This window comes from Pelophylax lessonae, assembly GCF_965119305.1.
Source record: "Pelophylax lessonae genome assembly, chromosome: 11".
NCBI lineage: Eukaryota > Metazoa > Chordata > Amphibia > Anura > Ranidae > Pelophylax > Pelophylax lessonae.
Window position 1 is genome coordinate 205,734,673 of NC_138778.1, and position 24,985 is coordinate 205,759,657.

Genomic DNA, 24,985 nt, shown 5'->3' on the forward strand with positions numbered 1-24,985 from the left:
TAAAATGCCATTTTAGTTTTAGTCGTATTTTAGTCATCTGAATTGTTTTAGTTTTAGTCGTATTTTAGTAGACTAAAATTGTGTTAATTTAGTCGACGAAAAAGTTTTAGTCGGTTTTAGTCTACGAAATTAACACTGCAACGGGGCACTATTCTTCTCACTGACAATAACAATGGGGCACTATTCCGCCCAGAGACACCAAAGATGGCACACTGTTTACCACTGATACCAGAAAGAAATGTATTTTCCCGCTGGCCACAGTTTGGCCCCCCTAAAGTTTGAAGGGCAATAAACTGGGCCTTTGTTTAGAAAGTTTGGAGACCCCTGTCTTAGAACAAAGTCAGCATGGCCTTCTTCCTGGATTCTTTATGATATGAACATATTGTAGGTAACTATCTTGTAATGCAGGGGCGTCAAACTCCCATTTCATTGCGGGCCACATCAGCATTATGGTTGCCCGCAAAGGGCCGGTTATTTGTTTAGGATTAGATGTCCAGAGCACCCCATGTCCTGGGGGGGCAAAGAGAAACCTTTCTACAGCTGCACAGAGGAGTGCAGGATCTGGCAAAGGAGTTCTGTCCTCTCTGCTGTCGACTACAGAGACAAGGTGGGGGCAGAGACAAGGGGGGTGCCGCAGCTGCAGGAGAGGTGCGAGGGCCACATGAAATGGCCTGGGGGCCGCATTCGGCCCATGGGCCTTGTGTTTGACACCTGTGTTGTAATGCCTTGGTAGGGTAGGTGGAGCGAAACATTATAAGAACCGGCTGCTGGGAACTCTGGAGAAGAGATGAAAACACGCCCTTTTTGTTGCCCTCTTTCTTCAGCCAATGCCAAAGATGTCCACAAAATTAAAAGCTAGAAAATGACATGACTTAATGCTATGCCTTGAGGAAACATCAGCCTGGCATACTTGCTTCAACAATCTTATGTAGATATTATAGAAAAGGCTTGCTTAATTATTCCACTGTCATGAGGATCATAATGCAAGTCATGGAAAAAGTTTCTCCCGTGTGTTTTGGGTACTTGTTTCGGAAAGGTGGTTGTATGAACATGACTCAGGTTATAAAAGAAACATAATGAGTTCTCAGGGGACCATACCTCCGATGAGACGCATAATTCCCTGTAATGTGTCCGGACCCATCACATCCTGGAGTGGGGCACCTGGGGAAGACCAAACAAAAGAAGAAAGTTAAGGCTCCAGTGTCTTTCACCTAGGACTTTTCTTACTGTAAGTACAGTAAAGAATAATTGAACATTTTACAATGGTACTTCTGTTCATGTAAAGAACAAATGTCTGGGAACCATAGCGGCTCCAAAAACTAACAATGTTAGGACAACACCACTGTATGGAGCCAATGGTGGACAATCAAGATATACACTATTGGCACTTTTCCACTGCAAGTACCGGCTCGGCTCTACTCGGCCCTGCTTGGCCCGGTTTGCTTTTCCACTGCTGGTACCGCATGGTACGGTTTTGGAACGGTTCAGTATGGTACGGTATGGTTTGCTTTTTCACTAAAGTAGTACTAAAGTTAAGTGGGTGGGATAACAACGGGGTGGGTGGGATTCTCTGACCAATCAGTGGCTAGTAGTGACTGCATGCAAAGGATTGTGGGATATGGTACCGGGTATGGTACCTCTTGGAACCACAATCGAGGTGGTACTGTTTTTGAGAGCCGTACCGTTCGGTTCCATGCAGTGGAAAAGCGCCGCCGTACCGTACCATACCAAACCGTTCCTACACCATACCATGCGGTACCAGCAATGGAAAAGCACAAAAGCGAGCGGAACCGTTCGGTTCCATGCAGTGGAAAAGCGCCATTAATTACCAAAAGTATTGTGATGCCTGCCTTTATAAGTACATGAACTTTAATAGCGTTCCAGTCTTAGTTCGTAGGGTTCAATATTTAGTTGTCCCACCCTTTGCAACTATGACAGCTTCAACTCTTCTGGGAAGGCTGTCCACAAGGTTTCACAGTGTGTCTATGGGAATGTTTGACCATTCTTCCAGAAGTGCATTTGTGAGGTCAGGCACTGATGGTGGAGAAGGCCTGGCTCTTAATGGCATCCCAGTCTTAGCCCGTAGGGTTCAATATTGAGTTGGCCCACCCTTTGCAGCTATAACAGCTTCAACTCTTCTGGGAAGGCTGTCCACAAGGTTTCAGAGTGTGTCTATGGGAATGTTTGACCATTCTTCCAGAAGCGCATTTGTGAGGTCAGGCCCTGAGGTTGGAAAGAAGGCCTGGCTCACAGTCTGCACTCTAATTCATCCCAAAGCTATTCTATTGGGTTGAGGTCAGGACTCTATGCAGGCCAGCCTAGTTCCTCCACCCCAAGCTCGCTCATCCATGTCTTTATGGACCTTGCTTTGTGCACTGGTCCAAATCATTTGATGGAGGGGGGATTATGGTGTGGGGTTGTATTTCAGGGGTTGGGCTTGGCCCCTTAGTTCCCGTGAAGAGAACTCTTAAGGCGTCAGCATACCAAGACATTTTTGGACAATTTCATGCTCCCAACTTTGTGGGAAGAGTTTGGGGATGGCCCCTTCCTGTTCCAACATGACTTCACACCAGTGCACAAAGCAAGGTCCATAAAGACATGGATGAGCGAGTTTGGGGTGGAGGAACTTGACTGGCCTGCACAGAGTCCTGACCTCAACCCAATAGAACACTTTTGAGATGAATTAGAGCGGAGACTGCGAGCCAGGGCTTCTCTCCAACATCAGTGCCTGACCTCACAATGGAAGAATGGTTAAACATTCCCATAGACACACTCCTAAACCTTGTGGGCAGCCTTCCCAGAAGAGTTGAAGCTGTTATAGCTGCAAAGGGTGCGCCAACCCAATATTGAACCCTACAGACTAAGACTGGGATGCCATTAACCACTTGAATGCTACTAGGACATGTGCATGTCTCTCGAGAGACCCCCTTATTTTATTTATTTTTTCCTCTCCCTTTCCCCTTTTGGTCTAGGAACTATTAAGGTGCAGTAAAGCTGGTATTGACATGTATGGAGGTACGAACCTAATTTTTCTTGTTATTTGTTGTTTCTTTTTCTGATTTTTTCCTTTTATGACTTTATGTATTGTTGAAAAATGTAATATATAAATGAAAAAAAAAAAAAGACATGTGCATGTAAAGACAGGCATCCCAATACTTTTGGTAATGTAGTGAAGCTTGTTCATAGTGTATAAATGATCCAATTTTTACGACAACCTGTCATTTCTATACAATGATGAATATTACAGATAATTTTTACATGCATTTTTTTTTTGCTGTTAACTATAAAAAAAATTTCATGCAAGCAGCTTGGCAATTTGCCGTGAAGAAACATGGACAAAATCTGCTTAGAGTTGGGCAAGTCTTGAGTGGCTCTATCATATCTTTTACATAACACTGAGCTTGTTTTGGAAATGTAAAGGTTTATTCCACCTTTCTGAGAAACCCGATATTCTGAACCAGAAGATGCTGGTAATGACCTTTCTAGACAGTGAGGGTACACATTTGAGACAAGAAGAGTCCTGAAGAAGCGAATGGCGCCCGCAAAACACATAGAACCTGGATCTCATTTTTGTTTTTTAATTGTATTAAATTTCTGGTCAGAGGCGTAACTAGAACCTTCAGGGCCCCGGTGCAAGAAACAACGAAGGGGCCCCCGGACCCCTGGCCAAGGCCCTTCCCTTCAAGCCTGGGGCTCCTCCCACTGATCCTGGGGCCCTTCACTCTTGTTGCGGGGCCCTTTATTACGGTCCTGCAGCGGGACCCTTTCACAAGTTCTGCAGTGGGCCCAGTAGGGGTGGGAGGACCAGGGGAGCACACAGGGGCCCAGAGACAGCAGAACACAAGTGAACTGGATAGGAGGAGTGGTGAGAGCAGCATACAGAGGAACCAATCTCCTCCATTTTCCTCTTGCAGCTGCAGGATGAAAAAGGAGGACAGTGATTTCTCTACATGCTGCCCCTCCTATCCAGGTATACAGTGGAGCTGCACGGGCCCCCTGGAGCATGGGGCCCGGTTGCAATTGGAACCCCTGTAGTTACACCCCTGTTTCTGGTCCTTTATATGCACTATGGTTAATGAAAAACATTCTACATGATGTGTTTTAGGTCCCTTTTGGGTAATTTCTTTTGCACATTTTGAATAAAAGCAATACTTTCAGTTTTATCCAATATTCTGTGTTTGAGTGCCTATTGGAGGTACACTACTATATTGTCAAAAGTATTGGGACACCTGCCTTTACACGCATATGGACCTTAATGGCATCCCAGTCTTAGTCCACAGGGATACATTTTGAGTTGGCCCACCCTTTGCAGCTATAACAGCTTCAACTCTTCTGGGAAGGCTGTCCACAAGGTTTAGGAGTGTGTCTATGGGAATGTTTGACCATTCTTCCAGAAGCGCATTTGTGAGGTCAGGCACTGGTATTGGACAAGAAGGCCTGGCTCTCAGTCTCCCTTCTAATTCATCCCAAAGGTGTTCTCTCGGGTTGAGGTCAGGAATCTGTGAAGGCCAATCAAGTTCCTCCACCTCAAACTCGCTCATCCATGTCCTTATGGACCTTGCTTTGTGCACTGGTGCGCAGTCATGTTGGAACAGGAAGGGGCCGTCCCCAAACTGTTCCCACAAAGTTGGGAGCATGAAATTGTCTAAAATGTCTTAGTATGCTGACGTCTTAGGAGTTCCCTTCACTGGAACTAGGGGGCCAAGCCCAACCCCTGAAAAACAACTCCACACCATAACCCCCCCCCCCTCCACCAAATGATTTAGACCAGTGAGCAAAGCAAGGTCCAACAAGTCATGGATACGTGAGTTTGGGGTGGAGGAACTAGACTGGCCGGCACAGAGTCCTAAGCTCAACCCGATAGAACACCTTTGGGATGAATTAGAGCGGAGACTGTGAGTCAGGCCTTCTCTCCAACATCAGTGCCTGACCTCACAAATGCGTTTCTGGAAGAATGGTCAAACATTCCCATAGACACTCCTAAACCTTGTGGACAGCCTTCCCAGAAGAATTGAAGCTGTTATAGCTGCAAAGGGTGGGCCAACTCAATATTGAACCCTACGGACTAAGACTGGGATGCCATTAAAGTTCATGTGAGTGTAAAGGCAGGCGTCCCAATACTTTTGGTAATATAGCGTACATTGAAAGTCACCTTTATTTTGTTTGTATGAGAGTACACATTGTGCTCACTGGGAAATGTTCATGGCATAGGCTGCTGCTGGCTAACTACACATTACAATGGAATATTCTGATAGAAGAAGGATTGCTTTTGTCTACAGTCCCTTTATTTCTGCCCACCAAGCATTTAAAAAAGCACGGTGAGTGCGTGAAACAGTAATAAGTAAAGCGATGAGCCTGCAGGTCTAAGGATCTGCGTACAAATATTCAGCTGAGTTAAACATTTGCTAGTTTCTGATTCTCCTAACTTAAAAATCGAAATCTGACTATAATAAACCGAATTTGGACTTTCAATAGCTAAAAATCCTATGCAGAGGTAATTAGGAGGCAAACTACCATTAGGGCACAACGGATATTTCTAAATCCCGTACAAACACATCAATGGGTAGGGTGGTTTAAATACCTGATAATGGCCTGAAGAATAATCTAGAAAGTTGCAAAAGGTGGAATAATCCTTTAAAGCACATGTAGGATTAAACATCATGCTGCAAAAGAGGAGGGTAGGGGAAGGAAATGCCGTAACTGAACTTTCCAATGATAAGTATATTTTGGAAGCATTATATTTTAGGCCTACTAAAATCTGGCCATAGGCATTATAACCTGATTGTACAATTTAAAGGTCTACTTAACCAATTAATTCCATTTGTATGCAGTCAGGCAGGGCATTGTGCTATGTGGTTATTTGAAATTCTACAATCAAACTGTAAGATATATACCCAGCTCTAGACTATGTTCCTCTATACCAGTGGTCTCTAAACGTTGGCCCAGGGGCTAAATGCAGCCCTTTGCTTGCCTTTATCCAGTCCTTGGAACACTTTTCCTCAAGCTGACACCAACAATGGGGCATAGTTCCTGTTACTGACATCAACAACAGGGCACTATTTCTCCCAATAACACCAATAATGGGGCACTGTTCCTCACACTGGCACCAATGATGGGGCACTATTTCTCCCACTGGCACCAATGATGGGGCACTATTCCTCCCACTGATACCAATGATGGGTCACTATTCCTCCCACTGACACCAATGACGGGGCACTACTCCTCCCACTGACACCAATGATGGGGCACTATTTCTCCCACTGGCACCAATGATGGGGCACTATTCCTCCCACTGGCACCAATGATGGGGCACTATTCCTCTCACTGGCACCAATGATGGGGCATTATTCCTCCCACTGATACCAAAGATGGGTCACTATTCCTCCCACTGACACCAATGACGGGGCACTACTGCTCCCACTGACACCAATGATGGAACAATATTCCTCCCTTTGGCACCAATGATGGGGCACTATTCCTCCCACTGACACAAATGATGGGGCACAATTCCTTCCAATGACACCAATGAAGGGACAATATTCCTCCCTTTGGCACCAATGATGGGGCACTATTCTTCCCACTGACACCAATGATGGGGCACTATTCCTCCCACTGGCACCAATGATGGGGCACTATTCTTCCCACTGACACCAATGATGGGGCACTATTCCTCCCACTGGCACCAATGATGGGGCACTATTCCTTCCACTGACACCAATGATGGGACACTATTCCCCCCACTGAAACCAAGGATGGGGCACTATTCTTCCCACTGACACCAATGATGGGGCACTATTCCTCCCACTGGCATCAATGATGGGGCACTATTCCTCCTACTGATACCAATGATGGGGCACTATTCTTCCCACTAACACCAATGATGGAGAACAATATCTCCCACTGGCACCAATGATGGGCACTATTTCATCTACTGGCACCAATGATGGGGCACTATTTCATCTACTGGCACCAATGATGGGGCACTATTCCTCTCACTAACACCAAAGATGGAGAACTTTCTCCCCCTGGCACCAATGATGGGGCACTATTCCTCCCACTGACACCAATGATGGGGCACCACTCCTTCCACATACACCAACAATGGTGCACTATTCCTACCCCTAATGCCAAAGATGCCTCCCACTGACTCCAGGACAATTTCTACTTGCAATGACCACAGTCCGAAGTCTGAAGGACAGTAGACTGCCCCTTTGTTTAGGAAGTTTGGAGACCTCTGCTCTATACTGTTTTTCTTTTACCATGGCACCTTTTGAGGCGGATTGTAGGGAATTTAGTATTTAATTGAGGTATTTCACAATCAAACTTCAATCAGCTGTCAGGGTACCATGAATATCTGTCGCTTAGAGAATGACGACTTATCATTTTGCCCTTTTTCCTTGCAGTGCAGGGATCCTTTGCTTGACTGCAACCAATGACATAATTTGGATGGAGTTTGCAGGGGAGTTTCCTTATATTTCCTACCCTCCCCAATATTGTACAATTGACAGGGGAGATCAAATTGGGTCAATCTAAGCAGATTTTGGCATGAAGCAGGAGGATACAAGAGCAGGGGGAAGAGGACAGGCAGAGGCAGCGGGAGCTTCAGCAGCAGCAAGTGCAGACATATCTCAGTGCAAACATACTTGAGATCAGCAGAATGGGCAGCCATGAGATTTCTGAGACTCTTGTCAGCAAGAGGACAACCAGAAAGGCTGAAAGAGAACAGATAGAAATCCGGATAAGCAAAACAAAAAAAAAAAGGAGAATGCGGGATAGTACTAAACAGCCTGCAAGCCAAAAGCGGAGAAGAGCATTGCAGAAACCACTAACCTGCGGTGGGAGGCATAGTTCCCTGTGATATGCCCACTGCCATCACATCCTGGGGTTGGGCAACTGTGGGGAGAGAAGACGGTATTAGAGCCTGGTACAGAATATGAATCACACAGAACTTGGCAAGTGTCAGTCAATGGTTACATGACTAGAAGGCCTCATTAGCTAACATCTGGATCTGCATTGCCTGCAGCAACCATTTAGAGCAAGGGTCTTCAAACTGTGGCCCTCCAGTTGTTTAGGAACTACAATTCCCATCACGCCTAGTCATGTCTGTGGCTATCAGAGTTTTACGATGCCTCATGGAATGTGTAGTTCTGCAACAGCTGAAGGGCCGTAGTTTGAGGATCCCTGATTTAGAGGACAGCTGTCATTTACCAAGACCAAGTGGGAAGATTAGGCATCTGCAAGTGTCATATGGCATCATTTCCTTTTTGCCAGAGGTTTATAGGTGATCCACGGAGAGAAAGGCTCATTTGGCAAAACTGCAGTCAATGATACTGCCTGTAGCAAGAAGCTTGCACTAGAAAAATGAGAGATGGACAGCATGCCCTGCTAAAAGCCCCAGCTTACAAAAAAACGAATTAGAGGGAGTTTTTATATCGCAAGGGTATATTATAAACAGAAAGAATAGACTGAATTCATATCTGATGGAAAGCAAGTGAATTGTTTCGCCACGTTCCATCAGAACCCATTGGTTACCCAGCAGATATTTTGTTCAATTTTATTTTTATTTCAGTATAAAATTTAATTGAAATTGAGATTGATTTATTGTATTCCTAAATGTATGTCTGGCATAAGAGCTCACTTAAACAACTTTATGTGGTTTAACCACTCTATTGGCAAGGCCTAAATAGGCATAGAAAACAAATTCTGATCTTTGCAGACAGAGACTGAGCAGACATGCTGCAATGCCCCATTACCTGGCCACTAAGAATGAACTGCACCATTCATCGTTTAGCATTTCAGGGGTGCTAACCATAGGGCCCAGCAGACGTCCAATGGTAATGAAACTTGTAGGGTGGAGTGGCTTGGTCACGTCATTGCGTTTACCCGGAAGAGGAGGCGGACGCCATCTTGCTTTATCGGAAGTTGTTTACGGAGACATACGCATGTTTTTTCACTTAAGTGAGTAGCACTCGCTTTTAAATAAAAGTTTGTTTTAAGGTTTTACACTATCTAGTGCTTTTTATTCATATGTTCCACGCAATGGAAGTTGGTTATATCTTTCTGGATTTACACCCTGAGACATCATCCCTGAGGTTGTGCTTTCTGGTTCAAGTACCGCTAGAGGTAGCGAGTGCCCTGCCTGTATTTAGGGGTCCACAAACACTGGTATGAGGACATCTTATTAGGTGTTGGTGATTGGCCTCCTTGGTGAGTGGAAGGAGACAACATCCATCTTCGATCTTTTGGCTGTTGGAACCATACATCTTCAACTTTTTTCTCTTTTTTTGTGGACTGTTTTCACGTTGGATTTAGATTTGATTACTATATACTGACTATTCAGATTTCTTTTAGCGCAACACTTTATGTTTACATAGGATGACCTACCAAGGGCCCAAAAAATGCCAGGAAGGGTCACAGGCAATTGCTATTTTCAGAGGAAGAATATCACAGCTAACCCCCAGATTGTTATCATGTGACTGGCAAATTACCTGTTTCAGTAAGCAACTAATGGCACTTTTCCACTGCAGTCCGGCTCGCTTTTGTGCTTTTCCACTGCATGGAACCGCATGGTACGGTGCAGGAACGGTTCGGTACGGTACGGCGGCGCTTTTCCACTGCATGGAACCGAACGGTTCGGCTCGCTTTTGTGCTTTTCCACTGCATGGAACCGCATGGTACGGTGTAGGAATGGTTCGATACGGTACGGTACGGCGGCGCTTTTCCACTACATAGTACGGCTCGCTTGAACAGTACCACCTCCGTTGTGGTTCCAAGAGGGCCGTACCGCTACCATATCCCACAATCCTTTGAATGCAGCCTTGATTGTTTGTCACTACTAGCCACTGATTGGTCAGAGAATCGTTGTTATCCCACCCACCTACTTTAGTACTACTTTAGTGGAAAAGAAAACCGTACCGAACCGTTCCAACACCATACCATGCGGTACCATGCAGTGGAAAACCAAACCGGGTCAAGCAGGGCCGAGTAGAGCCGAGCCAGTACTTGCAGTGGAAAAGTGCCATAATATTGTATATAATGCCATTATATAAACGTTTATGTCCTTTCTTGGTGCTGGTTGGACCATATTGTTTTAAAACTTTATTGATAATACAAGAATCTAGACACTGGCACCACTTTATAGCACACACAAGGGAATAAGCAACAAAAGGTTACCCCAGAGCAGCCTTTGCCAACCTTTTCAACACAGACTAACCCTTGAATTAACTTTCCGGTCTCAGGGAAAGGTATAGTCTTACTATATCTACAACTCATGTTACATCACTGTGATGGTCAGTGGGAAGAATGCTCCTTACACTTGTGGTCATTGGGAAGAATTGCTCCCTTACATATAGCTAAAAGATCAATGGTGTCAGTGAGAACTTATCTGAGAGTCAGAAACTGCCCATTGGTCAAGGAACCCCTTAGGTACTGGAGGAACTGTGGCTGAGGAACCCTGCCCTAGAGAAACCAAATTCTTGCTTAGGTTTTCAATAAAATTAAAGCAGATTGGTTGCTACTGGAAAGAGGTCTAATTTTCTGCTCACATTGATTTCTCTGGTTCTAATTTTTCAAACTCAACTAAAAAACCCTGTATAAGGTGGGCTGGTGCACTTGATGCGCACATTAAAACAAACATCAAACGCAACAAGAATTACAACACAGAAAACTACACACAATGCTGTGGACAATTGTCAACCTCTATAACACATGAGGCAACATGATCCTGAGAAAACGAGAAATAAAAAACTACAGTCTATTCTGGCAGGGATGTCGAAGCAGGTGGCGTCCGTGGAATAAAAAACTCAAATTACTCCCTCTGCGGAGTTAAACGTTCTAGGGTTACCGGGGCTCCTAAAATTAAAGTCTCATCGGTTTTCGGAAGTCTGCTCTGTTCCAGGAAATCTAGCCAGGCAGATAATCATCTTATCTATTTTCTAACACGTTATTTCACACAATGGAGTTTCAACAAAACACGCAGTCTGGATGGGGAAGGGATGAAATAGCGCGGTCCTGGAAAGACCACAAGAAACCTAAGCCGAAATTTGGGGTATGTTGTTTGGAGGGGGTTGCAGGGTTATAACTTTGATAATGGTGATACAGTTCTATGTCTAATTTCACAAGAAGAAATCCAGTCTACAGCAATGATGCATAGGTTAGAGTGAGAAACGGTGGTAGACTATCCAATGAAAAGAACAAAATGCAGAGCCTGGGGCTAAATAAAGCTAGATACTTTATTAAAGGTCTATAACTCTATTTTATAGAATACAAGAATTTATATTTATATATTTATATATATCTATTTTATATTCAAGACATTTCGCTATAAAGTATTTCTCATGATGAAATGACCACATGCTGTTCTGAAATTTGTAAACTTTTTGACCTGTGTATGTGTATATAAATATCAACTGCCAATCTGTGACAGATGAAGAATTTACAAAATTAATAAATTAAGGGTTCATGTGATCCCATATGAGCTAAGACTTAAAACCCATCCCAAATAAAAACTTGTTTTTTTAGATTTGGATGGGGTGGGGAATTCTTAGAAGGTTTGTCAACATTTTACTACAAAAAAAGACGTCCTCAATTGAAGTCGTGATGACGAAATGTGTCAGGGCGTGAGCATGCAGTCACCATAGCAACCTGGACGTGTGACGAAACCTCCGTACAGCTAGGTACCAAGCGGCGGAGTGTGGAGTGATAAAGCGGTGCACCAGGAGAGGTTATGTTTTGCTTTTGAATGTCATAATATATGTAAGTGCATTGGATGAGGGGGACAGGGAATTGTTTTTTTAAATAAACCATTCGTTTTTTAACAATATCACCTTATGAGTCCCTTTATCGTTTTTATGCAACTTATATGACTATGGAGTGATTGGTTTTGGGCTGCACACTGCTGAACAAGGCTGGACATCCCACGGATCTAGGAGGAGTGCAGTGTCTTGGTTCTGTTGGTGGAAGGAGCAGGACAACCAGTCCTTGGATCAGTAAAGGCTCAGTATCCATGGCCATCCGGTGAGTTTTTACTACCTAGGGGATTCCACTGGAGGTGCGGTGATGGTACATCTTAAGATCCCCAAACACTGGTGAAGGACTCTATCCCTTGTTTTTCCTGCTAAAAGGATCACGCCTTTAAGGATTCTGGCAGAGACTTTTTGCAGCGGAACCAATTCATGTAGCGCTGCTAATGTGTTGATTGCTTAGTTGGACTTTTGAGTTTTAGGGCATTTACACATATGGTATATTACTGTCAACATTTTACTGCTGTCTGTGGCCCAATTGCGAAGATTTTCCCTACTTCCTGTGTGTTTGAGGAACGTTGGAACAGAAAATATGAAAGGAGTGATAAAACACATGGAGTACAAAATCTGGTGCAGCTCTGCACTAGAAACCAATCAACATCCAGGTTATATCGTCAAAGCTTAATTGAACAAGCTGAAGTTAGAAGCTGATTGGCTACCATGCACAGATTCTAAGTGCTCCAGTTTTAGTAAATCTACCCCACTTTGTTGACAGTGAGGAAGTTTTAGAACATCTGCGAGTATTTTTTTTTGTTGCCAACACCCTATGGAAGATTTCATCTTACTTCCTGTCAAGGATAAGGTGTCAGACAGAACAGGAATTGAGAAAAATCTCCCCAACAGGAACATATGGTTGATAAGAACACATTTTCCAGTAGAGTGGTGAAGGTTCGGAGCCTCTGATGATTGCCATGGGTTCACACTGGGGAGATTTCTCATCACTTCCTGTGACGGATATCAGACAGAACAGAGAAAGAAGAGATGGGCAGCTTTGAAAATCTGAGTTTCTAGAAAAAAAAAAAAAAAAACAGTTTGGCTGGAGATGGGTTTGGAGCTTCCCAAAAATGTTTTAATAAAGCAAATTCATCAATCCAACTAACTGCTGTTTTACCAGTTCTCACGATCTTGTAAGCTTAGTCATAAATCATTAAACATTATAATCTCACTATCCAAGAAGCATTGCAATTTACACATTTCCTAGAGTATGTATCAACGCAGCAAAAGAAGCCATGAAAGTCTTGGCAGATGACTAGTCTGCTTTACTGTGGAAGGTTAATCAGTGCAATGTTTGACCCATTAAACTAAATTTTGTAATACCGTATCCCCATTCTCATGGTGCTCTTGCTGTACAGATACATGGCTCCCAACAGCTACATCATTCTACTTTAAGGATTGAAGCAGAACTTACTCATTCAGGAGAGCTCCTGCCTTTTTTCCAGCTTCTCCCCCTTTTGGACTTGCGCACCCCCCATCACGTACTGGCCGAAAATCCCGTTGAGCAGCAAAATATCTGGGAAAATATTGGTTTCAAGTAAGTTCAACGGGAGGGCCGTCTTATGCCAGACTTAAAGTGTACCCATCCACCTACACATGGTGGATGCTGATATTTTAAAAGGCTCGGCAGTTGCCCAACAAGTAAGCAGCCAATTAAATCAGGGCACGAACCATCCCGCCAATGGTGTTAGTGCTAGGCTGAGTTCTTGTTAGCATGTGTTGAGCCTACAATAAGTCTTTCTTAGCCTTTTGTGGGTGAAGGGTACGCTTTAATGCAGGGGTACGTCTAGGCAAAACAGGGGACCCTTTATATTTCTTAAAGGAAAAAGGAGCTGACTTACCTGGGACAATGAGCTCTAGGCTAAAAAATGGGACACTTATTTGTGCACCATTTTGTAGTCTAGAGCGGCTTTCCACAAACGCAAAAAATACAATATCCTACAGCCTATTGCAGTGATGGCGAACCTTGGCACCCCAGATGTTTTGGAACTACATTTCCCATGATGCTCAGCTACACTGCAGAGAGCATGAGCATCATGGGAAATGTAGTTCCAAAATATCTGGGGTGCCAAGGTTCGCCATCACTGGCCTATTGTATAATTGTGCAGTAGTCAATAGATCGAAGCCCCTCTTCTTGGTGTTCTTCAATACACTTTGGTTATATCTAATTTTTGAGAGCCATTATTAAAGAAAAGCATCCTAGACAACTCAAGGAACTCCTTTTGTCCACTTACCTGGTTGTCCTAACACATGTATGGGAGGTTATAACTGGAACATTCAGAAAAGTCTCACGGATTTTGCTACTCGTTGACTTAGAACTTACGTTTCCCACTCCCAGACTAAGCTATTGACCTATACACAGTTTACTTAACCAAGCCCCTTCCAGATTTACTTACGTCAGTAACTCTTTCTTGCTGTCCTTGGAAAGAAACTTCAGTTTGAAGTTGCTGAGCGTGACATCACCAGGATATTTGCGGTCTTCAAAGCTCTCCTCCTGCATCTCTTGATCATCGGCTTCTGATGAAGCAAAAGAGGCGCCGGCGGGTTCGGACTTTAAAGGAAGATTTCATAATTAAGTTTTACTTTTTTACGTTAATTAGAAACTCTGTATCACCAGACAGGGTTGAAGGAACATGTCCTCCGCAACCTACTTCTTCTGGCTCTTCTTCCCGCTGTCGATTTGGCTTGGTGTAGTCGATGGGTCCATCCCAGTCATCCTGTCGGGAGGTCTGGCTGGACTGGGGTGATGTCATGTTGCTGCTGGTGGCACTTGTGCAGTTTTGGCGTTGTGACTGGTCTGGGGATTTCATGCTGGGACTGCTACTGCAACTGCTGCTACTGGGGAATGTGCTCTCCCGTTTCCGGTGTTTGTTCATGCTTAAATCCAAAGTGCCGTTTTCATCTACTTCAATGTCCATTGACTGCAACCACAGACAGATCATTTTGTTTTTTTTTTTCTTTACTGAACCATTATCAAAATGTACTGGTGTAACTGGATAACATCTCCAGAACAGGAAGGAAAAAGCATGAAATGGCCTTCTACCAGTGACTATAAATAACTAAAATCGTATTTAAAGTGCCCCTGTCACTTTAGGCCTAGATTCAGTACAGAAGGGGCAGCTCTACACTTTGTCAATCATTAAGATTTTGGTCAGTTTTTTTTAAAACTGAACCTGCCCCCACCCTGAATAATTTAAACTGAGCAAATCATGAGTACATTAGCTAAGGTCTTCCTCAGTGAAAACTGCATGTCAAAATGACCAGTTATGTAAAGTCACATGCAAGTATTGACTTTGATAAAGTCTAGCTTGGCCTCACCCTCTTCTGCTTCCTAAGCCTACCTTTTCTCCTAATGTGATAGGGGGGCTAACCGACTAATGGGGGGAGTTTGGAAGGTTGGAGAAGGCGGTGCCATATTCATCTTTTGCTATACCTTTAGCTGCCTCTATCTTAGCATCTACTTATCATTTTGCGATACTTTTTTACTTAAAGTGTCAACCCATATCATTTAAACTCTCGAAAAAAATGTTGTATTACAGGCTGTTCATACTCATTTAGTCACTATGTGATTCGTTTTCTGTATTCTGCAAAAAAAAAAAAACCTGGTTGATCCTGCTGTTCTCTGTCTTCCCCTTCTGTTCATGTCCTCACTGCAGTTAGGGATTTTGTAGAGCAGTGTTGGCAGCCAGAGCACATGCTTAGTTTTCAGGGATTTTCTACCCTGAGCATTTCCTCCCCATCACATCTGAGCAGCCCATGTGACTATAGAGTCACACATGTGGGCACAGCGGTAAATGGCAGCCCATTTCCTCCCTCCTCCTTCATGCCCATTACCCAGCTAAACACAATGGGGGTGAAATATTACATCTTGATTGACAGAGGCTTCACCTCCCTCTTATTTTAGGACACAAGGCTGGAGGGGCGTGACACACCCTGTGACTGGCAGAAATCCGCCGACACCATGTTATTACCAAAAAAAATAATAAAGATTTGATTTCAAATATATATTTGTATGACAATTTAAAACAGTTTATTGATAATAAATATTATTTTAACTCTGTATCCTAAAGGCAGGTGTGACAAGGAGGAGAGGACTAGAAGCTCCTCCTGCCACTGTTTCCCTACAGACAGGCTGGGGAAGAGCTGGGTCAAGTGACAGCTGTATATCGATTAGGAAAGAAGGAACTTAGATTTTTTTTTTTAATTAAAATAATTAAAGTGCCATCATCCAACTGCAGAAAGAGAAGGGAGAATGTAAATTAATCAGTGTGAGTTTCATATTACTTTAAGGTGACCAATGCTTATGTATTTTTCATATACTCAGTTTAAATTGTCCAAGCGTGACACTGTTTTATTTTAAAGATGTATTTCTTCTGCAGATGTTACCAATTGCAGTGATGGGAGGTTAGGTTGTATAAATTAGGTGTGATTAGCACTGATGTTATACTCAGACATTTATTGAAGAAAAGGAGTAAATCAGTATGACAGGGCCACTACAAATGTCAAACCAACTTATTTTCCATCATTTTTAATATGTTGACTCTGATCTGGAGCTTGAAAAACAAAGGAATCCCCCTGGGGATGGGACTATGTAGGCAACCACACTTCCAAACAAGGTAAATCGCGGCTTTTGCCCGTGCCACCTACGAGCTATTTCCGTCCAGACACACCATCTTCCATAGCAGTGCCCTGTGTGATTTTACCTGCATGCAACTCCTTTGTCGCCTTGTACATTTGCCTGGTATGTTCTTACCTAATGTCTTTATTGTTACTACTATGTTTTGATTACTGTCTTTACATATATATATATATATATATATATATTGTGACAGGAAGTCAGGTAAATCTGTGGGTGTTGCCTTGTTTAGACAATTCACCAATTACTATCAGGTGTCGGCTGCGGAGGTAGCCAGAAAGGTTTAAGGATGTTGGAAAGCTTCAGCTATTCAGAATGAGGCAATTAAGGCCTCTATAAGTTATCCAGAGGATGACTACTGATTGCTGCATCCTGAGGCTTTGTGCGTTAAGGAGAGCAGTGAGCTGAGAAAGACTTCTGAAGGTGAGGTGGTGTTGATTTTTTCTGTGTGAAAAGAAAACAAATAGACTATTGGTTTTCTGCTGTATGACCAGCATTGTCTGCCCAGCAGTAGGTTGGGACAGACACCATAGTTAGGTTCCTGTGTTGTGAAGGTAGACGCCCCAAGTAGCCAGGGTTTATTTTATGTTTGTTTGATTTATGCTGTTTGGATGCTTGCACTTGTTTCCAGCAAATTGGAAGAATAAACCATAGACCGTTGTTTTCAACCACTCCTCGGCTGTCTCTCTGTGTAACGAACCCACCCAAGGGGTCACCCACACCCGCTAGAAAGCCAACCCCTTACAATATATATATGCGCACCTGAGATTACTATGTAATGACATTTACTTTTTTACCAATATCATTCAGGAAATCATATCTCTCCATTGTTATACCCCTGAAGAAAGGCAGCTGTGCCTGAAACGCGTAGGTTGGAGGATTTCCATATGTACATCATGCATCGGTGACTCACACCGCATACCATTTACATGTTATGTGGTTTTATTATTGCCTTCCAGGTTATCATAACTATGTAGTTTTTTTTTTCGTATGTCATGCACCTATATGTGACCAATTTCTGGTCATAATACCTTGTATATTCATATTCTACGACTTGTTTTTATCTATTGTTAACAAAATTATATCTTTTTTACTTTGTTTGGAAGTGTGGTTGCCTACATAGTCCCATCTCCAGGGGGATTCCTTTGTTTTTCATTTTGCGTAGGGACGGATGGCAACCCACATCCAGAGTTTCCATTAACCGGGGACTTTCTACACTGATCTGGAGCTTGGCTTAGATTTCTTGGCTTCATGCTTTTTCCAAGCCAAAAATCTCACATTTTCATTGGTTATCCTAGAATTAATGGCTAATCAAACATGGATTTGCCTAACCTGGGTGGTATTTCTCTGAAGATGAGGATAAATCCCCTGGATTTCAGGCATGCAGTATATAACTTTTTCCATGTCACCAATAATGGAACTGACAGAGCTAGGGGAGCACCATTTATCTGAATGGACATTTTTAACCAATGCTTGTCAATAAGACCTATTCTTTTAGAACTGAACTCACTTTGTTTGGCAGGTCCTGCTGTTTCGTGCTAAGATTCTCTGGCATCTCCCAGCACCGGGTGGAAAGGTTCAAGATAGCTGTTGCTGCCATGTGAGCAGCCTCTGCATCATGGGTGTAGTCAAAACCAGAGGAGGAAGAGGAAGTGCTTTTAACATAACTGCTGGATGGACTGTGGTTGGGGGATGAGGCCTTTGGATAAGGTTTAGCTGCAAAAAATAATAGCACAAGTTAGCATTCAAGACCCAGAGGGCCAACACAGGGTACAACATCAGCTTTAAATCACTAGGAACCATTGACATCGTAGAGAGGATCAGCACCCTGAACCAGTCAATGATGTCAGGCTATCCCTGTTGCTTACCCAAGGGGAAAGGTTATGGATGACCTTGCGGGTGTTCTGCTGCTCTTTCATTGTCAAATCAGAGGAAGGGAGAAATAGGGTGACTAAAGCCTGCCATAGACTGTTTCGAACCTCGGCTGGTTCAGCAGGAACCAGCAAGGATTCTAACCATGTATGGGCAGGCTACATGTGCCCAAGTTGATCGATCAATCAACATGGGTACAACCAGCCTGATGAATTTTACATGCATCTATAGCTAGTGGCTCTCCCAGTGAGGACGGCTGCCCCTGACGGGAGAATACAATGGCTTGATGGAAGGGATTGCCCTGTCAACACTGTCAACCCATGGTTGCAGAAAATAAAATTGCTCTGTGTATGACATGCTTAAGAATGCAGAGCCTCGGTGGCCATACTTAAGCAAGCCATACATAGAGCTAATTTCTTTCCTGCAACCACATGTAAAATCTGACACTCTGGTTGTACCCAAGTTGATCAATCAACTTGGGTACATTCAGCCTGCCCATGCATGGTTCGAATCTTTGCCAGTTCCTGCTGAACCAGCCAAGATTTGAACCGTCTATGGCAGGTCTTAGTCACCAATTAAATGGGGAAGAATCATTACTGAGATTTCAGTGGGAGGAGGTTGTCAAACTTTGTTTTTACACTCTGGTTGTACCCAAGTTGATTGATCAACTTGGGTACATTCAGCCTGCCCATGCATGGTTCGAATCTTTGCCGGGTCCTGCTGAACCAGCCAACATTTGAACCGTCTATGACAGGCCTTAGTCACCCATTAAATGGGGAAGAATCATTACCAAGATTTCCGTGGGAGGAGGTTGTCAAACTTTGCTTTTAGCGGATAGTTGAACTAAGGTAGGTTATGTATGTAGACCTTTTAATTGGTATCCTAGATTATGATTTTGCCTTGATTTCTGCTTGCATATTTATATAACTGACTGCACAGAGAGGAGTCTCTGTTTACTTTGCATGACTTAATTTTGTCAGTGCAGTTGCCCTAGTTACCCTAGTTAGACCTTCTCTGCTATTAGTGCAACTGAGCATATTTTATTACACCAGAGAATTATATTTTCCCATGGAGCAAAAATGACTCTTTCATTGGGGCTAAAGCGAGCTATCAGCAGCACAGGCATATTTGGCTAGCCGCCAACGTTGCCTCTGTGCCGTGTGCATGTTCGGCCTTGGCAGCAGAGGAGAGCGTACCACTGTGTTGCAACAACCAGGCCTATGTGCAGCCTGAACGCTCCTTGCTGAGCATCTGTGGCAGGATTACATAAGGCTCTTGGAAAGTCGGATTAGTTATGAACACTAAGGACTCTTGAGGCCACCGGCATTCTTATAACATTTTTCTACAGCTTCAGCATACCGAACAACACTTCCCAATCCAGACTGCCACCATCTTCTCAGACTACTCGAATACATTGTAAAAAGTTTAATCCAAGTACTTATGCTTTTCCAAAATTATAAGATTATTTTCCATTGTTGCTTCTGAATGAGCTGAAAAATTTAAAATCAGGCTTGCAGTGAAAATGGCTGCTCGGGAAGTTGGTGGGTGTTAGAGAAAGGACTTATTCTGGATGTGGCCATGACCAGTGTGGTTAGGAGAACCAGTAGCCTAAACATCATGCTGGAGGCAGTAAATGGCATGCTATGTGCTAAACTACAGACACAAAAAATTGTTGTGACCCCCTTATGCTATGCAGTTTTTTTAGCACACCAGGGGGAAAATCTTTTGTTGATTCTGTGGTAGAATTCACAAACTGCACAAACTGCACAAACTGCACAAACTGCACAAACTGCACAAACTATAAGACCCCGTTCACATAGGGGTGACGCTACTTGCTGGGGCGACCTGCGACCTCGGCGCGACTTGTGTCGCTCCTATTAGAACAGGTTCTGTGCTAATCTATGGCAGGCGACCCACCGCGACTTGTCAGGCGACCAAGTCGCGCTAGTGTGAACTGGTTCTAAAAGGCCAATTTTACATTCTTACATAGTTACATAGTAGGTGAGGTTGAATAAAGACAACAGTCCATCCAGTTCAACCTGTGTAGATGTGTGTGGCCGTAATCATCTCACATTCCCCTGAATGTTCTTCTCCTTGAGATGTACGTCTTAGAGTCTTTTAAAAGCCACCATACTACCCGCAGAAACCACCTCTTGTGGTAGACAATTCCACAATCTTGTAGCCCTAACAGTAAAGAACCCCCCTCGTTGCCTGAGGTTAAAACGCTTCGCCTCTAATCGCATTGTATGCCCTCGAGTCCTCATGCAATCCTAGCTTTTTTTCTATGCCGAGATCACCATTGAGATATTTATAAATTGCTATCTTGTCCCCTCTCAGGCGTCTCTTCTACAGGGAGAATAAATCAAGCGATTGCAGACGCTCTTCATAAATAAGGTCCTCCAATCCCCTAATTAGTTTAGTTGCCCTTCTCTGGACTCTCTCCAGCTCCATCACATCTCTCCTGAGGACTGGCGACCAGAACTGGACAGAATACTCCAGATGTGGTCGGACCAGAGTTTTAAAAAGCATTGTTGTCATTCCAAAATCTAAAACTTGGTTTCCATTATGGCTTGATGTCTTTTACTTACATTTAAAGGCTTTGGGTGAGTTTTCGCATGTCTGAATCTTTGGGGCAATCAGGCGTTTGCCGAAAACCTGAGCATCGAAACTTGCATAATCGAAGGTAACCTTGGAGTACTTTTCCAGTTCCTTGGCTAGATTGGCTCTTGGCGTTGAAGGAATCATATTGGGTCTGTAGCTGCCATACTGAGGGATCTCCAGCTGCTTCACAAAACACATGGGCCTGTTGGGTACAAGCAAGCAATTATTTTTTTCAAGAAGCCTCTGACCCCGCCAGAACCCAAATCTCCCAGATCTCACGTTTGGTGGGCAAGTCTACTTCCCGAATCTGAACTGTGTAACTTGCTCTCTCTATGAGTAGCATTATTAGGTTCACTAACCGATCTGTGACTGCTGCCCCTCTCTGCCAATCTCTCTACTGGCTTCCCCTACCCCATTGTATAAAATTCAAAATACTAACTACAACATACAATGCCATCCGCAACATCACCCCCAGCTACATCACCTACCTCATCTGCAGATATCACCCAAATCTCCTCTCTACTCCTCCCAAGACCCTCCTGCTTTCTAGCTACCTTGTTACCTCCTTCCATGCTCGCCTCCAGGATTTCTCCAGAGCTTCCCCCATCCTCTGGAACTCCCTGCCCCAGTATGTCCAGTCAGCTCCTACCCTGTCCACCTTTAAGCGATCCTTGAAAACTCACTTATTCAGGGAAGCCTACCCCACCTCCACCTCCACCTAAGAACTGCACTTGAGTCACCTCCATCAGGTCATCCCCTGGAGCTATTACCTTTTGTACCACCCCCCTTAGATTGTAAGCTCCATGAGCAGGGCCCTTCTATTCTTTCTTTTTTTAACTGTACTGTAATTGTACTGTCCCCTTTTTTATTGCAAAGTGCTGCGTAAACTGTTGGCACTATATACATCCTGTATTATAATAATAATATTTATTTCCAAGGCAAATATGATTTTGGCATGTGGCTGTTGGTAAATTCTTAGTATAAACCCTTATCCTAGCAGGCTTTACATATGTGGGAGACATCAAGGAGTCTGCAGTGAGCATGGTGAGGAACAGTGCTGGGACAAGGTCATCCAGCGCCCAGGGCGAAGATGCCAAACTGTGCCCCCTCTCCCGTTCACGTTGTGCAAGCTTAGGGGATCTGACACCCAGGAGTCACCCAGGTGCCCCCCCCATAGAGTAAACCATTGCTCCCAGGGCAACCGCCCCTCCTGCCCACCCCTTGTCCCGGCCCTGGTGAGGAATAACTCTTCTGTATTACAAACAAGTCAGCAAAAAGGGTTCCCAGGTCACCAGTTTACTCACAAAAAAGCGAGTTGAATAGAGATGTATTACAACAATGCCTGGATTGAAAATTGAAGCTATTAGCAGCTAGGCTACCTTTAACCCATTGCCCCACTTTCCCTTTACCTCTCCACAGTTTCTAGATCAGTCTGTAATCTACTGTATATGTAGGCCACTTGGTCTTCCCTAACCTGAGTATCCTGTCGGAGTTTGTGTTATTTTTGGTGAGATCTCCAGGCTGTTGTTGCTTCTCGTGGGACCGAGCCAACTTTTCAGCTGCAGCGATAGGACATCCAGATAAACTGAAAGCAAAAAAAAAGAGAAAATGCCATCAAGACCCACGATTCACATGATCTGCAGTATCCAATTTGCTTCATGTAATATTTAAAAGGGCACAAGGCTCCAAAAAGTTTATTTGTTCTTCATGCTCAAGTAAATGGATAGATATAAAATTTGACCAACAGTCGTAATAATACCTTCATAGAAGCTATGGGAAAGTTCGAAAACTAAGACTTGCCCCATTTAGGGGGCTTGTAATTGATTTACAAGCATCAATTTTTTTTATTTGTGAATGATCTAAGACAGCCTTTCTTAACCTTTTCAACACAGAGGAACCCTGGAAATAAATTTCTGGTCTCGGGGAACCCCTGCTAAAAATTAAAACTCATGACATTAGTGTGACAGTCAGTGGGAAGAATGCTCCTTACTTTTGTCATCACTGGGAAGAATTACCCCCTTACAGATAGCTAAAAGGAACAATGGTGTCATTGGCAGTGGCGGCCCGTCTATTGGGGGTGCTCCCCCTATCCATGCGCCCGGCCCCCTAATCTACATGCAGGGCGCCGGATGCATGGATTCCAATGGGGTTTTTTTTTTTTTTTGAAGAACGTGATTAGAGCCAGAGGCTCTAATAGGCTTCAAAAAAGGTTGGGCTTGGGGCGCAGAGCACTGTGCCCTGAGCCCACCCAGTTGTGTGAAAATAGCGAATGAATATTCGCTATTATCACACTGAATCTCCTCCCAGCCAATCAGGAAGTGGGTCCTGGTCTCGGGGAACCCCTGCTAAAAATTAAAACTCATGACACATTAGTGTGACCGTCATTGGGAAGAATGCTCCTTACTTTTATCATCACTGGGAAGAATTACCCCCTTACGGATAGCTAAAAGGAACAATGGTGTCATTGGCAGTGGCGGCCCGTCCATTGGGGGTGCAGAGGCGCCGCTCCCCCTATCCATGCGCCCGGCCCCCTAATCTACATGAAGAACGTGATTAGAGCCAGACGCTCTAATAGGCTTCAAAAAAGGGTGGGCTCGGGCGCAGAGCACTGTGCCCTGAGCCCACCCAGTTGTGTGACAATAGCGAATGAATATTCGCTATTATCACACTGAATCTAATCCCAGACAATCAGGAAGCGGGTCCTGAGACCCGTTTCCCGATTGGCCGAAAGGAGAGGCCATGCTATTGGCCAAGGAGGAGGAGGAGGGAGGAGACGCAGGGAGGCAGGGATGGAGGGGAAGGGGTGGTATGGTGTGCGAGCTGGTGTGGCCTGGGGGGGAGTATGGTATGATCCGTCTACCCCCCCCCCCCCGGCCCATGGAGCACCAGCCATCACTGGTCATTGGGAACTTATCTGAGAGGCAGAAGTTGCCCATTGCTCAAGGAGCCCCTAGCAACCTCAGGAGGAAGTGGAACCTTAGGGTTCCACTTCCACGGAACCCTGGTTGAGAAACCGTGATCTAAGGTAAGGGCTTGGTCCTTATATACCTCTGAGCTTTATTGTAGAAGTTAATGAGGTGAAGGTTCTAAATCATAGAACAGTAGCCTAGGTAGAGTTTAATTAATTCACAAAGAACGTCCAATGGTAGAAAATAAAATAAATTGTTATCTAGTCACCAGCGCAGTTACCTTCGGTGTGTGTTGCGGTTGCTGTTCACGTGACCCTGTCCTGTACATCCGGGTGTTGGACACTTTAATACATTCTCATGCATGGCCAGAACTGTATAATAGTAAAGGGACAATGAGAAATCTGTACAAAGAACTTGTTATAGAAAACACCCCACATCTGCGTCCTATTGCATATGTTCCTGTCCTTGATTATATTGGTAGCAAAAGCCAACTTTGTGACCCAGTCTGAGGAACAAAAAGTGTTCTTACTTTCTGGAGGGATTCTGTCTTTGTGAGGACATCCTGAGAGGCTCCTATGATGAGGATAAAGGCCGGTGACGTGGCCGGTGCCATCACAACCTGGAGTAGGGCATTTGATCTCTCGCTTTTCAGGTCTTGCTGCATCTGAGAAACAAAAGCAATTTTTTTTATGAGAGAGACATCAAAGCAGATCTCACGAAGGTTCATAAAATTCAAACTTCTAAATATTCTGATGTGAGGGAGAGTAGGGGGGGTTTAAAACCCCCTAGCATGATTGGGAGACATTTCCCCTCACCTTCTGTCCTAGAGAAACAAGAGAAAATGAGGGAACATTTTTTAAAAAAAAGGACAATCTTCTCTTAGATATGTGTCCCCATTGGATTCTTCTTCCTTTATTTCTATTCTATTGGTGACAACTCAAAATGTCACTTACAATCCTAGTAAAAACGGTGATCAGACCATAAAGAGAGTAAAAATCGATTTACCCACTTGCCGACCACCCTATAGCAGTTTTACTGCTACAGGGAGGCAGCTGTGTGCCAGATCACGTATATATACGCAGTCCCGCACTTCCGCCTGAAGGGGGCGCGCTGTGTGATTATTCACAGCAGAAGCTGATCTGTGGGTGACGGGCACTCGATGTCCGCTGGCA

General features: G+C 44.1%; 1 protein-coding gene across 4 annotated transcripts in view; it reads right to left on the minus strand.

The window, feature by feature from the left end:
- Window positions 1-24,985, minus strand: part of MYT1 (myelin transcription factor 1) — a 114,803-nt gene that overhangs the window by 25,921 nt on the left and 63,897 nt on the right. The window contains exons 8-18 of one of the 4 annotated variants that reach the window (XM_082271594.1): window positions 24,343-24,477; window positions 24,094-24,184; window positions 22,379-22,489; window positions 20,892-21,106; window positions 17,942-18,147; window positions 14,447-14,716; window positions 14,192-14,346; window positions 13,210-13,311; window positions 7,831-7,893; window positions 7,644-7,712; window positions 1,099-1,161 (exon numbers count right to left, since the gene is read on the minus strand). In XM_082271594.1, coding sequence (XP_082127720.1) covers window positions 1,099-1,161; window positions 7,644-7,712; window positions 7,831-7,893; window positions 13,210-13,311; window positions 14,192-14,346; window positions 14,447-14,716; window positions 17,942-18,147; window positions 20,892-21,106; window positions 22,379-22,489; window positions 24,094-24,184; window positions 24,343-24,477 — 1,480 coding nt within the window. The remainder of the gene's footprint in view (window positions 1-1,098; window positions 1,162-7,643; window positions 7,713-7,830; window positions 7,894-13,209; window positions 13,312-14,191; window positions 14,347-14,446; window positions 14,717-17,941; window positions 18,148-20,891; window positions 21,107-22,378; window positions 22,490-24,093; window positions 24,185-24,342; window positions 24,478-24,985) is intronic. The other 3 variants (XM_082271596.1, XM_082271595.1, XM_082271597.1) reach the window with 3 other exon arrangements.